Source organism: Pantherophis guttatus, chromosome 1 (genome assembly GCF_059756535.1).
Source record: "Pantherophis guttatus breed Tessera chromosome 1, ASM5975653v1, whole genome shotgun sequence".
NCBI classification, from domain to species: domain Eukaryota; kingdom Metazoa; phylum Chordata; class Lepidosauria; order Squamata; family Colubridae; genus Pantherophis; species Pantherophis guttatus.
The window spans coordinates 342,324,436-342,349,831 of record NC_142063.1 but is presented as its reverse complement, the minus strand read 5'-3'; the positions used below and the strand labels follow the sequence as shown (position 1 = coordinate 342,349,831).

Below are 25,396 nucleotides of genomic sequence, written 5' to 3'. Positions count from 1 at the left end.
AGATAATTTCTGAAAGAGAAGAATTCATAGGGTATTTTCTCCTAAAAGAAGAAGAAAAAATGAACAGGAGAATAGAGAGAACATATCTGTCCTTAATTTGATAATTTATAGAATTCCTGGCTGGCTGGGGAATTCTGGGAGTTGAAGTTCACGGGTCTTAAAATTGCCCAAGGTTAGGAAACAGCTGATTTACAGAAACGCATTCCAAGAGAACTCTTGCTATCTTCCTTACTTGCAACCATCTGACTCTTCCGTTGAAACGGGCTGCTACGTTATCTTAAAAGGCCATTGTCTCCTATTTGACTTAACAATCTCAAACATACCGTACACGCAAAAAAAGAGGAAAGGGTATCGGTGTACCTGTTTGGTACGTCAATGTTTATGATGCAGGTTTCCAGAAGTTCTCCGTAGAGATCTGTGCAGGATGCAAGGAGCCACCTTTGATCATGGGAAAGACAGTAGCCCACAAAAAGCACGTTGTATTTTTGCCCAGCCTCGCCAAATGTTTCCCCCAGCTCAGTCTGTTTATCTTTGACAGGAGCCAGGATGAAAGGAGGAGCGTAGAGTTTAATACACTCAGGTCTCTGCAAAGTGCACACAGAGGGGTGGAAAAAACAGGAATATTGGAAACGTTAGCCATGTTTTCCAGTAATTACAATATTTTTCAGACTATAAGACGCACTTTTTTGTCTCCCAAAAGGGGGTGAAAATGTCTGTGCGTCTATTGCTAAAGCCCCACCCACCCGCCAGCCATTTTTTGGCCTCCACATGCCCTGTTTTGGGGCCTTTTTCAGGCCTTTTGTTGGCCCATTTTTGAGGCTTTTTGCAGCCTGTTTTTGAGGCTTTTTGGCCCATTTTTGAGGCTTTTTTTAGCCTGTTTTTTCAGAAAAAAAGGGCCAAAAAGCTGACTTTGTATAAAAAAGAACACCGCTTGGGGGGGCCGAAAGCCCTACTAAGCAGGTATATACAAAAGTATGAGGGCTATTGCTTAACGCATTGCAAGCCGCCCTGAGTCTCCGGAGAAGGGCGGCATATAAATCGAACCAATAAATAAATAAATAAATAATTTTTTTTAAAAGCCCCGAAAACAGGCTGAAAAAAGCCAAAAAACCGGGCCGAAAAAAGCCCCAAAAATGGGCCGCAAAAAGTCTCGAAAATGGGCCGAAAAAAGCCCTGGAAACATGTTGAAAAAAGACTGGAAAAGGGCAGAACAAATGCCCGAAAAAAGGTAAGCCAAAAACTTTTTGTTGTTTTCCTCTTCTAAATTTAGGTGCGTCTTATAGTCCAAAAAATACGGTAGTCTTTTTTTTATATATATATAAAATAGACTTGTGTCTCTCCCACAGCAATATTACCCACCTTCTGTTTTCACAAATGCATCATTCACATCTATTGCTAATTCCACACACCCCTTCTCAATTATGCACAGAAAGCAGCTGAGTAGGCAGCTAATTCGTTAAACCTAGTAGGGCCTAGCAATAAATAGACCGTAATTCTAATATTTTAATCATGTTGTCAAGTTTGGCGTTGAAGAACATCGTTGTAATTGAGCAGAGATGTGGGAAAAGAAAAACTACGGGCATGGGTGGTCCTTTACTTGCAACCGTTCATTTAGTGACTGTTCAAAGTTACAACAGCACTGAAAAAAGTGATTTATGACCATTTTTCACACAGCCACATCAGCATCCCCGTGGTCATGTGATCAAAATTCAGACACTTGGCAACTGACTCATATTTATGACGGTTGCAGTGTCCCAGAGTCATGTGATCTCCTTTTGTGACTTTCTGAGAAGCAAAGCCAATGGGGAAGCCAGATTCACTTAACACCTTTGCTACTAACTTAAGAACTGCAGTGATTCCCTTAACAACGGTGGCAAGATCGCAAAATGGGGCAAAACTCACTTAACAACTGGCTCAGTTAGCAATGGAAATTTTGGGCTCAATAGTGATTGACTATCTATAGTCCTCGATTTATGACCACAACTGCAACCACAACATCTGTTGCTAAGCAATGCAGTGTCATGGCATAACGATGCCTTTTTTTTTTTTGCCATGGTAGTTAAGCAAATCACATTAAGTGAATCTGGATTCTCCCACTGACTCTACTTAAGATGGCTGAGAAGGTCACAAATGGCGATCGCATGACTGCAGGGATGCTGCAACAGTCGTAAGTGCAAGGACCAGTCACAAGTTTTCAGGGGCACTGTAACTTGTGACAGTCGCTTAACCAATGGTCCTAAGTCGAGACGACCTCTATAGAAAAGATGACTGCAGTTTATTCTCTTCTGCCAATGATGGTGCCTGATTTAGAAGCATCCTAAGTCTTTCCCAACTGAGCACAAGGTATGCTCATATCCTTTTTATTCAGCTAATGTTTCTCAAAACTCCACTAGAATTTCACCTTGTTCTCCCATTGGCAGTACTCACATCAGGACTTTTGAGTGCCATTTCCACCGCTAAGCCCGGGCCGAACCCTGTTAATGTTTTGACATTGGTTGACGTTGGGAGAGGTCTTCGGCACTGGGTAAAGGCGGAAAATGCCAGGGATTTTAAGTGCTGGGTGTAAATCTGTCTGTCTTCGTTCTTGACGGGTTGCAGCAGATACTGACAAGGAACAAGCTAAGCACCAGACAGAGAAAGAAAGAAAGAGAGAGAGAGAGAAAGAAATGTCTATTAATCTGGGCATACTATTTCTTTAGCATGTGGCGTTATCATACATAGGCTTGCAAAACATGTTAACATTTCCCCTAGATTAAAAAAAGCACAATAAAATATAAATGTTAAAAAGATCTATATTCAGATACCAAAGTCTAGGCCATCTAAACGCTGAAGCTCGGCATTGTTTATATCAGGGGTCCCCAACTCCTGGTCCATGAACTGGTACCGGGCAGTGGCATGCTAGCAACCGGACTGTGCAAACAAACAAAGCCCCATCCGGAGGATGCAGACAGCATACAAAACTGGTCCATGGAAAAACCTCTTTCCACGGAACCAGTCCCTGGTGCCCAAAAGGTTGGGGGCCACTGGTTTATATGAATGAAATTAGATATTACACCGGTATATGTCCTTGGCTTACAGCCGGTCACGATGTGATCTCCCCCTTGATGTGGGACCCCAAAGACACACTTTGGGAGGGGAGTGAGTCCCAGCAGATGCCATGCAAGGTAAGAATCCTATTCAGGATTTGAACTACCATGCCAGCAATGGACAACCCTGGGCATACTGTTGTTGTGACCTGTCGGCCGCCAGCCCCTCCAGCAGCCGAATCAGAGGAGCAGGAGGAGGCGTGGGAGTCAGGGTCAGCATCAAGGCAACCTGAGAGCTCCGAGGGGGAATAGAGAATGGAGCTGTCAGAGACAGAGACAGAGGCAGAGCCTGGGCCATCCATCAGCCCTCAGATGGAGAGTCAACAGCCCTCCAGTCTGGAGGTGACTGATGAGGTAGAGGAGGAACAGCTAAGTCCAGTGCCTGATGCTCGGATGCACAGAAGACAGAGGAGAGGAGAGCAGTGGAAATCTGTGGGCCGATCCTTGGGACAAAAAAGCCACTGCTGCTAGTGAAGCCCCACCCTAGCTCTGGGGATAAAAGGCAGGGGGCAGAGATGAATAGATTTGGCAGACAACTACCAGTATTCATCTCCTGGCCGGCCGGACTTGTTAGCCTGTGGTGAAAGAGAAACTTTTTGCCAGGGCTGCTGGCGCTCCTAATAAATGAATCTTTGAGTTAACTTCAGAGGGTTTGTTGTGTTTGGGGAGCCGGTTCAGAACATATTAGGACACTGCTATGATTTCAGTGCTATTAAAGAGAGAGAAAATGTAAAAATTCCCACATTCCGGCATCCCATTAGAACTTGGTAAATTCTTTTTTCTCCATTATTTTCTCCACTTGTATTTTATTGTGATTTTTAATGAGGTTTTATATATTTAGACGTAGATTTATTTAGACGTAGGTTGTATTTTAGTATTCTGAGCCGCCTAGAGTCACCTTGTGGCGAGATGGGCAGCAAACAAATTTAATAACTAATTAACCAACTAACTAAAGACCATTCTTAAGACTAAAGGTAAGAGCTGCCGTTGGCCGCCAATTTTTTTTTTTCTCACGCAAAGAAATAAACTTGACTACAAAACCTAATTGTTACAAGTAAGGTGGCTTTTACACACACACCTCAATACTTTCTGCAATTTTAGAAGCCCAAATAATAAATAACAAAGCAGAGGACAGACTTTGGTAGGTTGTAGTGACAGAGCTTTCAATGCAAGGGAACACCCTAGCATGGATGTCAGGAGTGTCGCTGTCATCTATACCAGGGTTCCCCAACCCTCAGGCCGTGGATCGCTGGTCCGCGGCCCGCGCAAGTGAGCAAAACTTCACCGGCGCATGTGTGCGATCTAGGTACCACGCAAAACCACAATCAGCGGCTTACTTTAATTCAGTGGCTTACCTGAACAGCCACGATGTTTCTAAGATGAGGAGGAAGGTTTTGGATCATTTCTAGAAAGCAGCGGAGAAGACCAAGAGTCCAGACATTTGAGGAGCTGTTCTCTTCTTTCTTTTCATACGTGAAAGGATCCACAATGTAAACAACAATGGCAGGCGGGTAGGTGACCGCATGGGAATCACCATCGGTGGGAATTCCGACTCTGTCCCGTTCCATAGTGCTGGAAGGAGATTGCAAACAGAACTGCTGTGAGATGCCGAGAGTTTCTCCCTCGTATGGAAATAAACTCCTGTGCAATGCTTGCCATTCTACAAGGCTGACAAGGCTGCTCCTCCCATGTAAGAGACAGAGCTCCGAAACCTCCAATGACGAGGACAGGTAGTCCTTGACTTACAACCATTCATTTGGTGACTGTTTGAAGATACTGCTGCCCTGAAAAAAAGTGATTTATGACCGTTTTTCACACAACCGTCGCACCAACCCCATGGTCATGTGATCAAAATTCACACACATGGCAACTAGCATGTGGTTGTAGTGTCCTATGGCCATGTGATCCCCTTTTGGGACCTTCTGACAAGCAAAGTCAATGGGGAAGCCAGATTCACTTTACAACTAAAGGGTTGCTAAATTAACGATGACAGTTTTAACCACTGTGGCAAGAAATGAGGCAAAACTCCACTTAGCAGCTGTCTCGCTTAGCAATGGAAATTTTGGGCTCAATTATAGTCGTAAGTCAAGGACTATCTGCATGGTGGCACAGTGATTACAATGCAGTACTGCAGCCTCCTTCTGCTGACTGCCGGCTACCAGCAGTTTGGCAGTTCGAATCTCACCAGGCTGAAGGTCAACTCAGCCTTCCATTCTTCCGAGGTGGGTCAAATGAGGACCCAGATTGTTGGGGGCCATACGGTGACTCTGTAAACCGCTTAGAGAGGGCTGTAAAAGCACTGTGAAGTGGTATATAAATCTAAGTGCTATTGCTGTTTAAATTGCCTCCTAGGTAGGTAGTCTGTTTTTCAGAGAGGATGAAGCAGGGGTCAAATCCAGCAGGAGAACCAGTAGCAGAAATTTTGAGTAGTTTGGAGAACCAGCAAATACCACCTCTGGCTGGCCCCAGAGTGAGGAGGGAATGGAGATTTTGCAGTATCCTTCTCCTGCCACGCCCACCAAGCCATGCTCACCAAGCCACACTACGCCCACCAATCCACGCCCACAGAACCGGTAGTAAAAAAAAATTGAATTTCACCACTGGGATGAAGGCAATCCTGACCCACCATTCCCACCTTCCTCACTCCATCTACCCCCCACTGAGCGACTTAAATGACACCCTCTTTCATCCTGACAAATTGGGGAGACAGACCCTCTTTTCTCAATTTACTGCTTGTTGAAACCTCACTGCCTTGGCACTTTTCAGCCCTGGTGAAGTACACGAGCAAAAGAGAAGAGTGAGACGCAGACAAAAGAACACAACCAACACATGCCCTGGGGTTGTGTCTTCTCATTCTTCAGTGTAGGTTCCTAGGCAGTTTGGAGGAAGAGTTAAGATGCCGTACAGGTAGTCCTCGATTTACAACAGTTCATTTAGTGACTGTTTGAAGTTACAACAGTGCTGGAAAATGACCGTTTTTTATATTTATGACCGTTGCCGCATCCCCCCCCCCCCATGGTCAGGTGATCAAAATTCAGATGCTTGGCAACTGGTTCACATTTATGATGGTTGCAGTGTCCTGGAGTCATGTGATCCCCTTTGGCGACCTTCTGACAAGCAAAGTCAATGGGGAAAGCCAAGTTCACGTAAGAACCGTGTTACTAACTTCACAACTGCAGCAGTGGTGAAATCCAAATTTTTTTACTACTGGTTCTGTGGGCGTGGCTTGGTGGGCGTGGTATGGCTTGGAGGGCATGGCAGGGGAAAGATACTGCAAAATCTCCATTCCCACCTGACTCCAGGGGAAGGATACTGCAAAATCCCCATTCCCTCCCCACTCTGAGGCCAGCCAGAGGTGGTATTTGCCGGTAACTGCTCAAAATTTCCACTACCGGTTCTCCAGAACCTGTCAGAACCTGCTGGATTTCACCCCTGAACTGCAGTGATTCACTTAACAACTGTGGCAAGAAAAGTCCTGAAATGGGGCAAAACTCACTTAATAAATTTCTCAGCAACGTACATTCTGGGCTCGGTTGTGGCTGTAAGTTGAGGACTACCTATATTTAAGAACCCTGAACAAATCAGGGGATGAATAATCCAACCTAAGGAATCATTGAGGAGCAGGCATTAAAGAAGACGCCCTCAGGAAATAAGACACAGAAGTTAGTACGGTATTCACTTATTTTCACACTGTGTATCCTTCCCACACACATCAACTCTTCTGCACAGACAGAGTGACACAGAATGGCAAGAGGAACAGAGCTGCAGAAGTGTGAAGGCACCGGCAAGCTCATATTTAAAACCTTCCACCGCTGAGTGTATTTTAAAGGTAGACAAGGCAATGTGAATCTGGGTTGAAGAGTCGGAAGCTACAACTAAACATTCAGGCTCAAAGTCCTTGTAGGTCATGAAGAGCACTTGGCAAAAGCTAAGCCAGTCACAACTCTGGGATGTACTGCGATTATAAAACTGGGAACAGGGAGAAAATGTGTAAGAACCTTGGACTTCTTGGGGAAAAATTAGGATGTGTCTAAGTTTTAAAAATCAATATAGGTAGTCTTTAACTTGCAACCATTTAACTTGCAACGGGCCAGAATTTCTGTTGCTAAGCCAAGCACTGCCTCACTGCTCACTGCCAGAAGTTCGATCCAAACCGGCTCAAGGTTGACTCCGCCTTCCATCCTTCCAAGGTGGGTCAAATGAGGACCCAGATGGTTGGGGGCCATAGGCTGACTCTGTAAACTGCTCAGAGAGGGCTGTAAAGAACTATGAAGTGGTATATAAGTGCTATTGCTATTGGGCCGCTGTAACCATCATAAATACGTTCCGGTTGCCAAGGACCTAAATTTCGATCCTCTTGTCCTGGAGATGCTTCAACAGTTGTAAGTGCAAGGACCAACCATAAATCGCTTTTTTCACTACTTTTGTAACATGTCTATGACAATTCGCCATGGTTAACCTGCCATAGCCAACTTGCCATGGGACAACTCATTGAGGACAACTTGCTGTGAGACAACTCACTGCGGAACAAGAGTTACACTAGTATCAAGAAATGGTGGAATAGAATCATTAAAGAAAGGATAAAAAAGGAGGGACAGAATGAAATGTGAATGGCAAAAATTAAAACAGTTTTTTTCATTTATTTTAAATAATTAAATATAGAATGGTTAAATTGCCCTGCATCGAGTTGCTCCATGGCAAGATGGCGGTGGCAAATTGTCCGGTGACGAGTTTGGCCGTGATGGATTGTCCCATTCCGTGTTGTAACTTCAAACGGCCACGAAACGAATGGATGTTAAGAGGACGACCTGTTCACCAGAGCCAGTGGGAATAAAAAAACGTTACCTTTCGGAAACCTCCGGATGCGGCTGCGTCGGGGCAGGCAAGACTTCCCCGGTTATCCCTGCTGTTTGCTGCGGGTGCTGTATCCCTGCCTGCCCATTCTGGACAGCCGTAGTCTGCGTGGAAAGGGAGGAAGGAGCTGCGTTGTTCATGCTGCCAAAAGGTGGAAACGAAGAGGGCTTGTTGGCCGGCATCGCGCTACCCAGGCTGGAAGAAGAGGATGAAGCAGCGGTTGTGGTCAAGGTGGAGCTGGCAGTGGTGGTAGCGGAGGTGATGGCACTGCTCGAATTCATCGGGACAGCAGCGTTACTGGCGGTGGAGGATGGAGTGCAGCTGCCTGCAACCTGAGGCTGGGTGGAAGCAGGATGGCTGGTGGGAGGAGCGAGGTTGGACTGGGAAAGCAAGGAATTGTCCAATGGCTGTGTAGCAAGATAAGGACCTTGAAACAGAAAAAGGCACATAGAAATCAATGTCTATGGAGATTCTCAATTACCCAGGTCATGGTTGTCCCAAAGGTCCTTTTTTTTCTTTATTCTTTCCAAAAGGCAACTGGGTTTTTTCTTGGGTTGTTTTTTTTTTTCCTTGAAAATGCTTCGGAAGAAAATATTCCAAGAGGTTCGGTTGAATCAGCAAAAACAAAACCACTGCTTTCTAGGTCCCAAAACTGCTTTTTCCAAAAGGCAATTGGGAGTTTTTTTTTTCTGAATGAAGCTTCTTCTGGGATGAGAAACGAAGCGTTTTCTGGGGGAAGGAGGAGGACCAAGAAAGTCCAGCTGGAAAACGCACCTTTGGGACGTAGAAATGAATGGTTTCGTTTTTGCCGATTCAACCGGGCCTCTTGTGGTATCGTTGCTATTTATTTAAACCGCGGGTCTCCAAAACCTCAGCAACTTTAAAGATTTGTGGACTTCCGCTCCCAGAATTCCCCAGACATTGCATGCACATGCGCTGTCTGGGGAATTCTGGGAGCGGAAGTCCACAGGTCTTAAAAGTTGCCGAGGTTTGGAGACCCCTGATTTAAACGAAGCATCCATTCAGCTGAGGGTGCTCGAAAAATTTAGGTCGCATGAAAGATAAAGCCAATCTCCAAAAACGGATATGTTTCTGTGAAGGACAGCTTACCCTACCTACCCCATCCATTTTTCCACCTGCAATTGTGAGCTGGAAACCACCACCCACCTCCCGGCATTCCCTGTGAGCTACTACGACCCAAACACCTTGGTACACAGCCCCAACTGCTCTGCAAAGCTTTGCATTTTTGTGGCAAACATGCAGGATATGAAAGGGGGTGGGGGGAAACAGACAAGGAGCTGGAAACCAAAAGGACTTCTCAAGTTTTTGGGCTGCAGCAAAATATCACCCTGGGAGCCTATGTACTGGGCACAAGATGGCAATGCAGGTTTTTTTTTTTTTCCACGTCTGACTAGCAGCCTATCACCGTTCTCAATAACAGCTGTGATAAAAGCCACACGCAGGAGAGGTGCGTCAAATAACATGAATAAATTTGCCCAAGATATCGGAGTGATAGTCTGCACAGCCAAGGGCAGGGATGAGTTTGCACTTTCGAATGCCAGTATCGTAAAATGTTCAACGCTGTTCCAAGTACTTGTATTTATTTTATATTTTTTTTGCAAACTTTAGGGGGGGTGGAAATGGAGGCGTGGGTGAGTGGGATAGAAACCATACCCAGGTCGTATCTGCAGACTTGAGCGTAGAGTTTGAGTCTAGAAAACGATTCCTTGTTGGCGTGAGCTGTCTGCGAGAACCACTCAGCCACCGACTTCTCGGAGAGTTTGTTTGAAGCAGTGGATCCCACTCGCATGATCCCGTCTGGCAAGAGTTTACAGATGGGCCGATGCAAGCCGAGTTTGCAGGACTGCAAAAGAAGAGACGCCAGGAGAGAAGCACGGTGAATGCAAAGCACTGGTGACGGATTCTTGCCAATGGACTCAAAAGCCCAACCTGCTATGCCAAGGTTATCCTAACCCAGGGGTGTCAAACTCACAGTGTCACGTTGTCATTACGTGACATAGCACAACTTTTTCCCCCTTCGCTAAAACCGGGGTAGGCATGGCCAGTGGGTGCCGCATCCAGCCTGCGAGTTTGACACCCCTGTCCTAACCCATCTTAAAGAGCATATGCTGGGGAATATAGAATGCAGGGAGTCCTAGACTTATGACCCTAATGGAGCCTGCCCATGCTGGTCATTAAATCACAACAGTTGTAAATTTTAGAAACTTTCTTGCCGTGGTCATTTAGCGAATAATCACAGTTGTTAAATTAAACTGTGGTTTTGAAATGAGCCAATGGCTCTTTATGGACTCAGTTCTGCCAAAAAAAACCCCCAGAAATGTGGGGGTGGAGAGACACACATGTGGTCACGTGACATAGGACACTGCAAATGGTCACCCATGTTGGCTAGTACCCAAAGTTCAGTCACGTGACTGGAAGAAGGGGAGAGGCACCATCACAACTTCAAATCTGGGTTGCAAGCAGCCATAAATGGTTGCTAAGCGACCAGCCATAAGTCCAGGGCTACAGGTAGTCCTTGACTCACGACCACAACTGAGCCCAAAATTTAGGTTGCTAAGTGAGAAATTTTATTAAGTGAGCTTTGCCCTCTTTTACGACTTTTCTTGTCGCAGTTGTTAACTGAATCACGGCAGTTGTTAAATTAGTAACTCGGTGGTTAAGTGAATCTGGTTTCCCCATTGACTTTGCTTGTCAGAAGGTTGCAAAAGGAGAGCCCGGGATACTGCGACCGCCATAAATATGAGTCGGTTGCCAAGCGTCTGAATTTTTTTCATGTGACCATGGGGGATGCAGCAACGGTCGTAAGCGTCATAAGGTCATAAGTGTGAAAATGGTCATGTCACTTTTTTCAATGCCGTTGTAACTTTGAACAGTCACTAAATGAACTGTTGTAACTCGAGGACTACCTCACATCCTAAATGTCAGTCAGTTGCCAAGCATCTGAATATAAATCACGTGACCATAGGGATGCTGCAATGATCCGTGAAAAACGGTTATGAGACACTTTTTTTTCAGGGCCGTTTTGTAACATTGAATGGTCACTAAATGAACTATTGTAAGTCGAGGACTATCTGTACTGGTAAACAGAAACAAGTGCCCTTTTTACTAGTTAAGCCAGAGGTCTTCAAACTTGGCAGCTTTAAGATTTGTGGACTTCCACTCCCATAGCTGGCTGGAGAATTCTGGGAGTTGAAGTCCACAAGTCTTAAAGCTGCCAAGTTTGAAGACCTCTTGAGTTAAGCCTTCCCCAAAGTTTTGGTCCTTTACTGTTCTCATCAAACAATGCCAAAAGTTGGAACGCAGGTGGGCAAACAAGCAAGAGAGGTGAATTTAAAAGTACTTTAAAATTTACTCTGTCGTTTACTTTGGCAGCCGCTGAATGTCGTTCTTTGTTTACCTGCTTTTGAGCAAACCTTTCCAACTGAAATAACCATCACGTTCTAGGGTAGTAATTTAGGTTGAAAAATTATAGCCTTTGATGCAAAAGGCTTTTTCACTCACTCTCGAATTATATTTGATTACTTTTTCCATTTTGCTCTTCATTGCCGTGCGTGGTAAATAAATGTGAATCTGAGTAGACATAGCCCAGCTCTCTTGGATTGAATGTTCCTTTTGAGAGGGTATAATTTAGTCCTAGGGTATGTTAGAAAAAGTCACGATAATCTCACATAAAGCCATTTAGGATATTGTCTCAAACGCTTCATACAGAGTCCTTGAGATACAACAGCACTGAAAAAAGTGACTTATGACCGTTTTTCATATTTACGGCCTCCCCACGGTCAGACACAGCCACTTTCCTTAGCAATGGAAATTCTGGTTCCAATTGCGGTCGTTAAGTCAATAATTAAGGCTATCCGTAATGTAGGCTTACAATAAACTAGAATTAGTTGATTAGTTCATTTTGTCATGTTTCCGGTTTGGTTTACTTGGGAGGTTGACAGAAAGGCATGAAGAGTAGAGAAAGCGATTGTCTTTAAGGAGTTGACACATTTATCGGTCGTTTGGATTACTGTAATGCCCTCTACATGGGGCTGCCCTTGGGGTGCATTCGGAGGCTCCAGCTGGTCCAGAATGCGGCCGCGCGGGTTGTTACGGGAGCTTCTCGTTACTCCCATGTAACAACTCTCCTGCACGAGCTGCACTGGCTGCCGGTGGCCTTTCGGATCCACTTCAAGGTGCTGGCTCTCGCCTATAAAGCCCTACATGGCACGGGCACGGGGTACTTGTGGGATCACCTCCTACCGGCCTCCCACTGCCCAGTGCGGTCACATAGGGCTGCCCTCCTCCGGGTGCCATCGGCCAGACAATGTCGGCTGGTGGCCCCCAGATTGAGGGCGTTCTCGGTGGCCGTGCCGACCTTCTGGAATGAATTACCCACCAACCTCCGGACAGCCCCTGATCTCCGTTCCTTCTGTAAAGATCTTAAGACCTGGCTTTTTACTCAAATTACCTGATCTGGTTGGGGTTTTTTAGTTAACTATGGGATTTTAAATTGGACTTTTAATGTTATTTAGTGATATTGTTTTTATTGTCATTTTATACTTGTGAGCCGCCCCGAGTCCTTCGGGAGAAGGGCGGCATATAAATTTTAATAAAATATAAATAAATAAATAAATAAATTTACAGAATAAGACAGCGTATATATTTTGCCTCTTGTGGTATGAGTATGTAAACCTTTCAAATTTTGAATGCAATGCATGATGGATAATTTACTTTGAAAGGCCTATTATTGTACAATGTACATCAAAGCGTATCTCATGACTTTTTTTTGCAAGCTAAATATTGCGTGCTAGAAACTTTTCCACTTTAGACATTGGCCGGATTCACACAATGTACTTGATTCGTTCACTTCAGGATCTGGGACTTCCATGGGCATCCTATTATTATGCTTGCTTAACTAAGTTGGTTTGTTTTGTTGCCACACAATATTTACAAATTCAGTCTGTCTAGTTAATAATCCACCATGTATGGCAAAACCCAAGAAACAGGTTAATTCAGTAACTGAATTAAGAAGCTGTGAGATTCCAACCGTCAAGAAGCATTTTAATGTGACAGTGTGTATTGTGCACACTAGTGTAAAACATGGTCAAATAAAACTACTTTCCCCTCCCATCCTTAATAAACCTGGGAATAACACTGTAGCGTGCCTATTGAGCCCAAATGTTTTGATATTATGACTTGCTAGTAAGATGGAGGAGGAGTTAACAGAGAGGGAGGTCCAAAACATTTTAAAATACAGGTAGTCCTCGATTTACTATCACAACTGAACCCAAAATTTATGCTGCTAAGTGAGACGTTTGTTAAGTACATTTTGCCTCATTTTACGACCTTTCTTGCCATAGCTATTAAATAAATTACTGCAGTTGTTATTGTTAGGTGAATCTGGCTTCCTCCATTGACTTGGCTTATCAGAAGGTCGCAAAAGGGGATCACCAGTTGCCAAGGGTCTGTATTTTGATCACATAACCATGGGGATGCTTCAATGGTTGTATAAATGTGGAAAACGGTCCTAAGTCACGTTTTTCAGTGCCGTTGTAACTTTGAATGGCCACTAAACGAACTGTTGTTGAGGACTACCTGTATATATTTTAGGAAGTCTTGCAATCATGGCCTTCTGGAAAACACACAAGAGTTCAGCATCCCCAAATTACAAGGTCCGTAGCCGTACCGCAGGAGGGCAGTACAAAATTTAACCACAGGATGGCACCTTCGTAAGATGCAGCTTTTATCTTCCTCGGCCATCCATTTTAGTTGCTTTGTTCAGATAGGGCCCTGCAGGACTTTTCGCTGACAGCCGGAATGCAGGGGTTGATGGATGTTCATTTGGGGTAGGGGGTGGGGGGAGGGGACCTGGAACTCCCGTGCCCTTAAAATTCCTCACCTCGTATATTGCAGTGAGGTCTCGAAAGAAGTTCTTCGCTCCGTTCAGCAGGGCTTCGTTCTCCGGACACACCACCACGTAGGCAATGTCCCTCTGAGATCCATAGGGCTCCAGCATCAGCCTCTCCCAATATGGTAAGGCAAAAGGCGACAGCACCAAGAAGTCATAATCGTGCCCCAACAAGAAGGTTGGAATGGGCAGTGGTTCAGGAGACTCATCGGTTCCTTGGGGCGGGAGGAGGGGAATAAAAAATAAATAAAGATATAGTTTTGTTCCCAGATGTCCTAATGGAGCAGGAATATGAAACTCGTCCATTACACCTTCAGACGAGTTCCCAAGTTCATAGAAAGTTGTCTGTGTGATTCTGAGAATTGTTACTCCAAAACATCTGGAAAGCGCCGTTGCAGTCTAAAAATTTCCAAGAATCTAATTGTAGGTCCACTGATGGATTTTGATTTTGTTTACGTATATTCCGCCTTTTATTATTTGTACAAATATTTTACAAGTATTATTTTTACAAATAAGTCAAGGCAGACAACATAGCCAACCTGACATCTTACTCCCCCTATTTTCCCCAACAACAGCAACCCTGTAAAGTGGGGTTAGGCTGAGAGAGAGAGAGAGTGAGTGAGTGGCTGGCCCAAAGTTACCCAGCTGACTTTCCTGGTAAATTGAGTGTCAGTGTTCCAGAAAGTCCCTGTCAGTTTTGGAAGCCATATTAGCACCAGATGCTTCCCTGCTGCCACTGGGACTAGAACTCACAGTCTCCTGCTTTCTAGCCTGGTGCTTTAATCACCAGACCAAACTGGTTCTCTTGATTAAATTGGCTCAACCCCCCCCCCCCCCCGCCTCCAATAGACTGGAATCAACCCTATGAAGGCTTTGCTAGTAAAACTAAATCCTTACTAGTAGTAAAACTACTAGTTCTGATAATGGAGTCAATGTCCCAGACTGCATGGAGTTTTCTCTCCATAAGAGAGATATGGAAAAATTGTTGTTGTTGTTCAGTCATTAAGTCGTGTCTAACTCTTCGTGATTCCATGGACCACAGCACACCACACACACACACACAGAGACACACACACACACACACACACACACCAATCTCCACTGTTTCTCGGAGTTTGTCCAAATTCATGCTCGTTGCGTCGATGACAACATCTAACCGTCTCACCCTCTGCTGTCTCCTTCTCCTTCCGCCTTCCATCTTTCCCAACATCAGGGCCTTCTCCAAGGAGTCCTCCCTTCTCTTTAGGTGTCCAAAGTATTTGAGCTTCAGCTCAATTTATTTCAACTGAATAATTAAGTTGAATAAATAATATTCAACTGAATAATTAAGCAAGCTCAAAAAAAAAAATCCCTTCTCACCCCTATGGGTGGTATGTATTTTCCTCAATCGCATGTCCTCTTCTCGAGACTTGGTTCTAGAGACCCCTCTTCTAGAGACAAAGTTCTAGAGCAGTGATGGCAAACCTTTTAGGCACCAAGTGCCCAATGTGTGCACGCGCAACCAAACTGCAAAGTGTGGGTGCGTGCGTGCGTGTCCTGGGCATGCACACATGCCCTGCGCATGTGTGGCAGAGACCCAAAGATCAACTAGCTGCCGGGAGGTGCCCGCACATGCATGGCAGAGACCCAAAACAGAGTTGGGGTGATGACGCGCGTGCCCACAGAGAGGGCTTTACGTGCCACCTCTGGCCCATGAGCTATAGGTTTGCCACCACTGTTCTAGAGACTTTAAGGGCTCCACACAGGATCTTAGCTGTTCCTAGCACCGGACTCCGGACCAAGAGCTCTAACACTGTAACTGGGATCTGTTGAAGCTCCGCTCCCAGTTTAGTAATCACAGCCCTGAGTGCTCCTACCATCACAACATATCCATAACAAAGCTCAGTCACCCAAATCAAAAGTCACAGAAGCATGCAGAAGTTTCAGTCAAATCCCTACAGTTACCAGCAGAAGCCTCCGCAGTAAACTGGCACGACACTACAACGACCCACATACAAGGATGTCACGCAAATGCCGTGACCAATCTGAGCCCCAGTCTCTGCAGCAAGTAGGCAGGTCGTGCCATTTGCCTGATGTTGCCCTGTCCATGTCATCTGAAACACACATATACACACACACACACAAACACACTTTTACCTCCTCTGTGGACATCCCTACTTACCTGTTTCATCGCCAAAACTTAAATTTGCCGAAATGTTCCAACAAGGCAATTTAGATTTACTTTTAGGCACAATGTTCTTCACGGCTTGGATTTGGTAGTTATAAAAGGAGGGGAGATCAGAATCGAAAACGCCATTGTTTGCCTGACTCAAGCAGGCAATTATTTACTGGGGTTTGACCACAATCTACGAAATAATGCTGCGTGGTTTGTTATATTGTATTCTGAGGTGGCAACACAACATTAGACCCATGGCCAGTTCCTACTGTTCCCCTCACATTTATATGCCTCCAATTCTCACATCCCTGGACAGTTTTCATGTCCAATATCTAGCCACAATTCTGTAACTACCATTTAAACTACTGTGTTTCCCCAAAAATAAGACCCTACCTTATATTTTTTGAACCCCAAAATAAGCGCTTGGCCTTATTTTCAGGGAGGTCTTATTATTTTGGGACACATGGAGCAAGATGGGGATCCTCTTTGCCGTCTTACCTGATTTCCAGCTCTGTCTCCCTAACCCTAACCAGAGGAAATGGTGGGGACCGGCTGCACATGCGTTTAAATATTTTCGGGGAGGGCTTATTTTCAGGGGGGGCTTATTTTAGCGCATGCGCTCAAAAGCCCGATTGGGCTTCTTATCAGGGGACGTCTTATTTTTGGGGAAACAAGGTATTTTCCAGGATTATTCTTCTCTATAAATAAAAGCTAAGAAAGTTTAAAAGAAAGACCCAGCACCCAGTCGATTAAAGTAGGGGTCTCCAACTTTGGCAACTTTTAAGACTCGTGGATTTCAACTCCTTGCTGGCTGGAAAATTCTGGGAGTTGAAGTCCTCCACTCTTAAAGTTGCCGAAGTTGGAGACCCCTGGATTAAAGGATGGTCATGTTTCATAGACAATGTTTACCGTAAGAGCCTCGTCCAGCCATTTTGTGAAACTGTTGCCACGTGAGGGGCCCTTGTACACCCCAAGATCGAACCGTTCGCTTTTTCTGAATGGCATCCTGAAGAACTGGTTGGAGCGAGAGCAGCATGCGAAGGACGTCCTGAGAACATTGCATGCTCACGTCTACAACTGGAAGGACAAAAGTTCATTCAGATGAATTGGGAAGCAGAGAACTGACCACAGCTTTTAATTGCTAACGGTTACATTTCTTAAGCCCAGGCCTTATAGCTCAAGATACACAGAATTAAGGAACAGGAAGGGGACATTTTCAGCTTTAGAAGTCAATTTCTTCCAGGGAGGGAGGGAGGGAGGGAGGGAGGGAGGGAGGAAGGAAGGAAGGAAGGAAGGAAGGAAGGAAGGAAGGAAGGAAGGAAGGAAGGAAGTTCAGAGCTCAACATTTCAAGGACATTTGGTTTCACTATCAAATAATTCTTCTTGTCAGTAATTTTTTTTCTGGAGGTTCAAGAGGAATTGGCCTTCCTGTAACATAAACCATGTAGAATTATAGGAAACGGATCTTGGCCTTTTTCTGTGTGTTCAGGTACCTGTAGAGGGTTATTCTATCCATCCTCGACACACTCTGGTGACCCTGAGTGAGGACTTGTAAGTGATGACCTCCTTGTAAATCTCTGTCAGTTTCCACAAGTTGGAACACGGAGAAAAATATCTAAGCCAGAAAAACCCAAGTCTGTCCCCTGGTTAATTACAATCCAGGCACTATAGCTGTCAAAAACATCCCTGTGGAAATTTCCAAGCTCAAATCAGGAAGCCTGCTATCTCATGACAGGAATTTCTTCCAAATTCCAAATTTTTTTAAAAAAATCACAACTTCCTCTTGGCTGTTGACTGGAGAGGGCAAGGATTGCTCTCTAACGTAACACATTTTGTACTGTAAAGCTTATATCAGTTTGGAGCAATGGTTGTAAATTGAGGATTGCCTGTAATGGACTGAATGCGGATTGCTAAAACTGACACAGATCATTCTGCAGACTGAAGGATCCCAAATCTTAAAGTTGATTAAATTACCATTCCCACATTCCTCTGTCACTGGGGGTTCCAAGAACAGGTAGTCCTCGATTTACAACAGTTCATTCAGTGACCGTTAAGATGTTAAAATGGCACTGAAAAAAGTGACTTATGACAGTTTTTCCCACTTAGGACTGTTACAGCATCCTCATGGTCACATGATCAAAAGTCAGATACTTGGCAACCGACTCGCATTTATGACCGTTGCAGTGTCCCGGGATCACATGATCCCCTTTTGCGACCTTCGGACAAGCACAGTCTATGGGGAAGCCAGATTCATTTAACACCCGGGTATTTACGAGACCGCCTTCTGCCACTGATAGCCTCCCACCGACCAGTACGCTTCCACAGAGAGGGGCTCCTCAGGGTGCCGTCGGTCAAACAATGCCGACTGGAGGCCCCCAGGGGGAGAGCCTTCTCTGTGGGGGCACCTACCCTCTGGAATGAGCTGCCCCCGGAGATACGGCGTATCCCGGATCTACGCACCTTTCGCTGTGCCCTAAAGACGTTTTTATTCCAACAAGCCGGGCTGGCCTAAACTCTTTTAAATTGTTTTAATTTTTAAACTGTTTAATTAAGGGTTTTAATACAGGGGTGCTTTTAATTGTGGGCCAAATTAATTTAATCGGATTTTAATACTGTTTTTAAATTTTGTATTTCTTGTGTTTTATCTGTTGGCTGTTCACCGCCCCGAGTCCTTTGGGAGAAGGGCGGTATATAAATATAAACAATAAATAACTAAATAAATAAATAAATACCCGGGTCACTAACTTAACAACGGCTGTGATTCACTTAACAACCATGGCAAGGAAAGTCGTAAAATGGGGCAAAACTCACTTCACAACTGTCCTGCTTAGCAAAGGAAATTTTGGACTCAATTGAAGTCGCAAGTGAAGGACTACCTGTAGCCTACAGGTTGTTGTTGTTGTTGTTTCCAGCCAGTTTAATCTGTAGATTAAACAGCTCTAACATTCCTGAAGTTGACCAGAGTTGTATATGAAGTGGTAACTTCCCACTGAGATGACACAGAAGACTATAATTGTTCAGGATGTTGTAGATGACACAGAGGCTGCAGAACACAACTGCTAAAATTGCTGGTGAGGACATCAGTTGCAAATCACACCTATGTTCTACTCCAGGTGTTCATCGGGGTTTTGTTTTTTTTCCTGGCTTGCGTTGCAGTTTAGTGATAGTATCATCTTGCATTTTGTTTCTAATCCAGATTTGTTTTTATTAGGTTTTTTTACTTTATTGTTCCATATTGATTTTATCACACTCCCAGAATTACTTTAGGGCTGTTTATAAATATTTTATGAGAGATATATATCTCAATTTTCGTTCGGGAACTTAAGGCAGGATACATAAACGCTTTTGTGTTTTCCCACAATAACAGCTTCACCAGTTAAGCTGGGCTGAGAGAGAAAGTGATTGGAGCGTCTCTGACTGAGGATGGATTTGAACCAGGTTTCCCCAGAGCCAGTAATATTTTTTTTAAAAAAAACAGACTGGCTTTCAGTCTGTAGAGATTCTCAGTCATCCAGGTCATGGTTGTCCCAAAGGTGCTTCAATGACTCTCAGGGGGTCCTCAAATTTGTCAGCTTTAAGACTTGTGGACTTCAACTCCCAGAATTCTGCAGCCAGCATAGTTATGCTGGCTGGAGAATTCTGGGAATTGAAGTCCACAAGTCTTAAAGCTGACAAGTTTGAAGACCTCTGCTCTAAAAGGATGCAAATTTATTTATTTATTACATTACATTACATTACATTACATTACAATACAATACTATACTATACTATACTATACTATATTAATTATATTATATTATATTATATTATATTATATTATATTATATTATATTATATTATATTATATTATATTATATTAATTATATTATATTATATTATATTATATTATATTATATTATATTATATTATATTATATTATATTATATTATATTATATTATATTTCTATACCGCCTTTCTCCCGTAGGACTCAAGGCGGTGTACAGTCAAGAAAAATATAGACACACAAACATCATAAAATTGCTAATTAAAATTATTACTTAGTTTGGTCAATTAAATAAAACCCAGAATTAGATAACATTTAAAAAATTCATTCACATGTTCATATGTTTAGCCCCGCCTGTTGGAACATCAGGGTCTTGAGGGCATGGTGGAAAGCACGGAGATCAGGGATATTCCGTATCTCCGGGGGCAGTTCATTCCAAAGGGTTGGAGCCCTCACAGAGAAGGCCCTCCCCCTGGGAGTCGCCAGTCGGCATAATTTGACTGACAGTACCCTGAGTAGTCCCTCCCTGTGAGAACGAACTGGTCGGTGGGAGGCCATTGGTGGCAAAAGACGGTCTCGTAGGTACCCAGGTCCTAAGCCATGGAGCGCTTTAAAGGTGATAACTGACACCTTGAATCGCACCCGGAAGACCACCGGGAGCCAGTGCAGCTCGCGTAGGAGAGGTGTTACATGGGCATAAATGACCAGCTGTCTGCAAGGAATATAAATCCTTCCATTCCCCACCATCCTGTTAGAGCTGAAGAAGCTTCTTGGAGAAAAAGGTGAAACATCTTCGAAGAAAAAAGCAAGAAAGCCCAGTTGCCTCCTAAAAAAGCACCTTTGGGACAGACTGGCTTTCAAATACTGTCTTTTAAAAAACATGAAAAGTAAACATGATTCCACATTTAACTAAACCCTTTATACCTCTCCTACCAACTGTTATAAGTTCTTCATATAAAGATAGTCCTCCAGTTACAACCCTAACTGAGCCTAGTAATTAAGGTCGTCATGACAGTTGTAAAGCAGGTTGATTTTAGGACCTTGTTCCCGGTAGTTACTAAGCGAACACCACAGTTGTTTTCGGCAAAACTGTTACAAATTATGACTGTGTCCAAAGATGCAGGCCAGTGCAGTGCTAAGTGACCAGAATGTGGTCACATGACTGCTGGAGAAGGGTGTATGTCATAATTTCGAAACTGGGTTGTAAATCCCTTTCGGGGGTCCATTGTAACTTCGAATTGTCATTAAACTATTAATTGTAGGTCGAGGACTACCTGTACTTCATAGGTTTTCTGCTGTTCTTGCCTTGTTGAAGATGATTTATCAACTTTATCAACTTTAAGATGAGTGGACTTCAACTCCCAGAATTCCCCAGCCAACAAAGCTTGTTGAATTCTGGGAGTTGAAGTCCATGCATCTTAAAGTTGATGAGGCTGAGAAACACTGATCTAATATAATGTTTCTCAACCTTGCAATTTAAAGATGTGCAGATCAGCTCTTAGAATTCCTTAGCAAGGAAGGCTAGCTGGGGAATTCTGAGAGTTGAAATCCACCCATCTTAAAGTTGTCAAGGTTGAAAAACACTGTTCTAGAAAATTAGGAACAGATAAGCAAGTTATTGTTTCTGATGGAAAAGAATATTTGTAGCTCAGGGTTAAACTGTGAGATCCCGGGGCTCTCTGAGCTTGGCTGTTTTCTTGCAGACATTTCATTACCAAACTAGGTAACATCATCAATGCAAGCTCTTGTTTCTTTGCCATTTCTTGTCAACCAACTATTCACATGAGCTTTGGTGACGCAGCTGTTAAAGTGCAGTAGTGCAGGCTACTTCTGCTGACTGCCGGCTGACTGCAATTTGGCAGTTCGAATCTCACTAGGCTCAAGGTTGACTCTGCCTTCCGTCCTTCTGAGGTCATCAGTCAAATGAGGACCCAAATTGTTGTGGGCAAGAGGCTTATTCTGTAAAACCGCTTAGAGAGGGCTGTAAAGCACTATAAAGCGGTATATAAGTCTAAATGCTAGTGCTAGTGTAAATCCTTGGGTAAAAGTGTTAATCTAGTGTTAATCCCAGGTAAAAATCCGTGTTTTTACCTGGGATTAAAACACGTTCTTTCGTTCGATCGGCAAACGGAGGCACTTACCATTTCGTTTCGACCAGTGATGCAAACAAGTACTCTTCACAAGCGCTTCGTCAACCTTCCCCCCGGACATGTTGTCCATAAACTGACGTCCATGTTCCAATGCGAGATAGCAGTCGTAGCAACAGTCTCTTTCCTCAGCCCGCACCAGATTGCCCGCGGCGCTAACTTTGGGCAAGGGGTCTTGATCTGCTGCTCCAAACGGCGAAAACAAGTTGGTGCACTGGTCTTGCAGCAAAAGTATCAGCTCGTCTGGAAGCCGGTCTGACTCTTTCAAGCTTCCACTCTGCTCGATGGAAGCGGTGCGAAGGGCCTCGAAGCGTTTCTCCGCTTCTTTGCTGCATTCCGAATTGCGGCCCAAGATGTCTAACTCATCCTCGAGGAACAATCCCGAGCTGTTGCCAAATTTCCGGTTCATGACCGCGCTGAATCCACACGTACACCTGTACTGGGCTTCCTGGGTGGGGTCTGGAATGTAAACTCCGACGTCAGCACCTTTGATGTTCATGTTGCAAACGCAAATGCAACAGCTGTCAAAGTTACAGTCTTTGAAAAGATTCATCACCGATTCGGACAGAATGAGGGTGACGTAGAGGCTGTGCGCCTCAGGAATTGACGGGACCGTCGCCGGCTCGACCGAGTTTAAGGGCCTGCAGGTGGACGGGGTCGAGGCTGGCGAGTACAAATCGGAATTCTCGTACTTGACGGAGCCTTGTGCGCTTGCTGGCCCACCCGCCCCGCGGGGAGTCCGAGGCGTCCTTGGAGTCCGGGGAGTTGGAAAGCGAGGGGTGGAAGGGGAAGGAAGGATCCCAGCGCCGCTGTTGCTTGGCGGGGCGCTGCTGGGGGGCATACCAAACGGGGTATGTGTCTGCGGAGTGTAGGCAGGGCCGTACTCTTGATCAACGGTGCTCCCGTCCCTGAAGAAGAAAGGGAAAAGCTTTTAATTCAAGACTTTCAAAGCCAATGGGACATATAGTGACCAAAGCATAATTATAAAGAGTTATACAGGTGGTCTGATGACCATAAAGGGGGTCTACCAAGGACAGGTAGTCGTCGACTTACAACCACCATTGAGCCCAACATTTCTGTTCTTAAGTGAGACATTTGTTAGGTGAGTTTTGTCCCATTTTACAACCTTTCTTGCCACACATTTGAAGGGAATCACTGTCGTGGTTACGTTAGTCACACGGCTGTTAAGTGAATCCGGCTTCCCCATTGATTTTGCTTGTCAGAAGGTCGCAAAAGGAGATCGCGTGACACCCCCCACCCCCAGGACACTGCGTTCGACATAAATACAAACCAGTTACCAAGCGTCTGAATTTTGATCACGTAACCACAGGGATGCTGCAACGGTTGTAAATGTGAAAAATGATCATAAATAAAGTCACTTTTCCACAGATGTTTATAACTTTGAACAGTCCCTAAACGAACTGTTGTTAAGTCGAGGACTACCTACCCGTACAGTCATAAGTCATGATGGTCATAAAGCGAGGCATCATGTGACTGGACCCGATTTCATTACTCTTTTTGAATCAGTCGTTAAAGCAAATGGCACAGCAGTTAAGCAGTCATTAATTGAAACCATGGTTCGTTATAGAGTGTTTATTGCCGGAAACTGGAAGTAAATGCTGGTTTCTGGCAAAGTTGCAATAAGTCACGGTCACATGACCATGGGATGCTGCAAACAGCCTACAGGTCAGCTCCGAGTATGACAGATCGTAAGTCGAGGACTAACTGTAAGCAGCAAGGAGATGGAAGCAACGAATGATTCCACACCTCCTTGATGTGTTAAAACAACTTAATATATGTATCTTACATTAGCTTGCTTTCATTTTAATTTTACAGGAATGCTATATTTTTAGTGCTTTGTGCACTACTTTGATGAGAGAAAAATATTATTGTTGCTTATTGATATTAAAAAATAAGTGATCGGTCTCAAACACTGATTGGAGAACTCGTAAGTTAAAGATCTTTTTCAACGGAATAGAACATTTATACACATTTTTTCCCTATAAATGAGAAAAATATTGCGACACACATACCCACTCCACATACCTAGCACTATCAGACTTCCAGAATTATAGAGGAAATTCCTGGTTTGTCTTTACTCTTAATAGACTTCATGGCTTATTAAAATTGATAGAATTAAGCACCCCAAGATACTCCTTACACTGCAATCAAATTTGTACACCTGTTAAATATTTTTAACAACGATGTTTAAATGGAGAAAAAAAAATAAGCAATGATAAATTATGGTTTGCCATAAAGAAAAGATGGACTAGGGGTGACAGGATAGCAGTATATTCCAGTATTTGAGGGGCTGCCACAAAGAAGAGGGGGTCAGACTATTCTCCAAAGCACCTGAGGGCAGGACAAGAAGCAACGGATGGAAACTAATCAAGGAGAGAAGCAACCTGGAACTAAGGAGAAATTTCCTGATAGTGAGAACAATTAATCAGTGGAACAGCTTCCCTCCAGAAGTTGTGGGATGCTCCATCACTGGAGGTTTTTAAGAAGAGATTGGACAACCATTTGTCTGAAATGGTGTAGAGCAGGGGTGTCAAACTCAAGGGTGCTTAGATCGGGGGGGGGGGGTGCCCTGGAAACAGCTAAAGACTGGCCTGCGGTGCCTTTGCCAATAAAAACAGGCTCCCAATCTCCGTTTTCAGCTGGGACAGCCTCCTGCAACCCCCCTGCCAGCGAAAATGGAGCTCCGTTTTCACTGGCAGAGGGTTGCAGGAGGCCATTGCAGCCAAAAACGGAGATTGGGAGCCCGTTTTCGCTGGCAGAGTACTTGGGCCACCAGAGGCACCCCTGACACGAGTGACGTTGAGCTGGCCATGCCCACCACGGCTCCCTGAGGTCAAACACAACCCTGATGCGGCCCTCAATGAAATCGAGTTTGACACCCCTGGTGTAGGGTCTCCTGCTTGAGCAGGGGGTTGGACTAGAAGACCCCCAAGGTCCCTTCCAGCTCTATTCTGACTGATTGACATAAATGACACTTTCCAAGTGTTGTCATCACTTAGAAATTGTTAAATAAACAAACAAACCTAAGCGTTGCTGAAATGCATATGGATTTCGTAAAACGCAGCCATGATCTCGCACCAATATGTTTGTCAGAAGACAATGTGAAATCGTTTCTTAAGCTCAATGAAATCCCTTTATTATCTCACCTTAAAGAAACACTTACCCCTCTTTAATGAATGGCATTGTGGGTCCTGGCGGAAGCAAATCCAACTTGCCAACAGTCCAACTCTGTCGATAAACACACTCCTCTGGCAATTTGATGGCAGGGAGACAGTGGCTTGGGAGAGTTTTCAGTGGGGCGAACATGGAACATCCCATGAAAGCTTGACTGTTCTCAGGCTTATAAACATAGGAATAATCCTGAAACACACACCAGGAAGAGCATTTAAAAAGAGCTATGGATGGAAAGTTTAAGCAGAAAGACTCATGGATTTCAGTTTCAAATGCTGAAATGATCA

At 44.4% G+C, this 25,396-nt stretch overlaps 1 protein-coding gene across 4 annotated transcripts in view; it reads right to left on the bottom strand.

The window, feature by feature from the left end:
• MED13 (mediator complex subunit 13) overlaps window positions 1–25,396 on the bottom strand; it is a 156,508-nt gene that overhangs the window by 15,551 nt on the left and 115,561 nt on the right. For 2 of the 4 annotated variants that reach the window (XR_015733180.1, XR_015733183.1), the window contains exons 15-23: window positions 25,102–25,298; window positions 21,912–22,825; window positions 16,916–17,083; window positions 13,843–14,066; window positions 9,615–9,804; window positions 7,932–8,367; window positions 4,442–4,658; window positions 2,402–2,619; window positions 361–584 (exon numbers count right to left, since the gene is read on the bottom strand). Coding sequence is in view for 2 of the 4 variants with exons in the window: in XM_034434573.3 (XP_034290464.2) it covers window positions 361–584; window positions 2,428–2,619; window positions 4,442–4,658; window positions 7,932–8,367; window positions 9,615–9,804; window positions 13,843–14,066; window positions 16,916–17,083; window positions 21,912–22,825; window positions 25,102–25,298 (2,762 nt within the window). In the remaining 2 variants the exon portion in view is untranslated. The remainder of the gene's footprint in view (window positions 1–360; window positions 585–2,401; window positions 2,620–4,441; window positions 4,659–7,931; window positions 8,368–9,614; window positions 9,805–13,842; window positions 14,067–16,915; window positions 17,084–21,911; window positions 22,826–25,101; window positions 25,299–25,396) is intronic. The other 2 variants (XM_034434573.3, XM_034434572.3) reach the window with 1 other exon arrangement.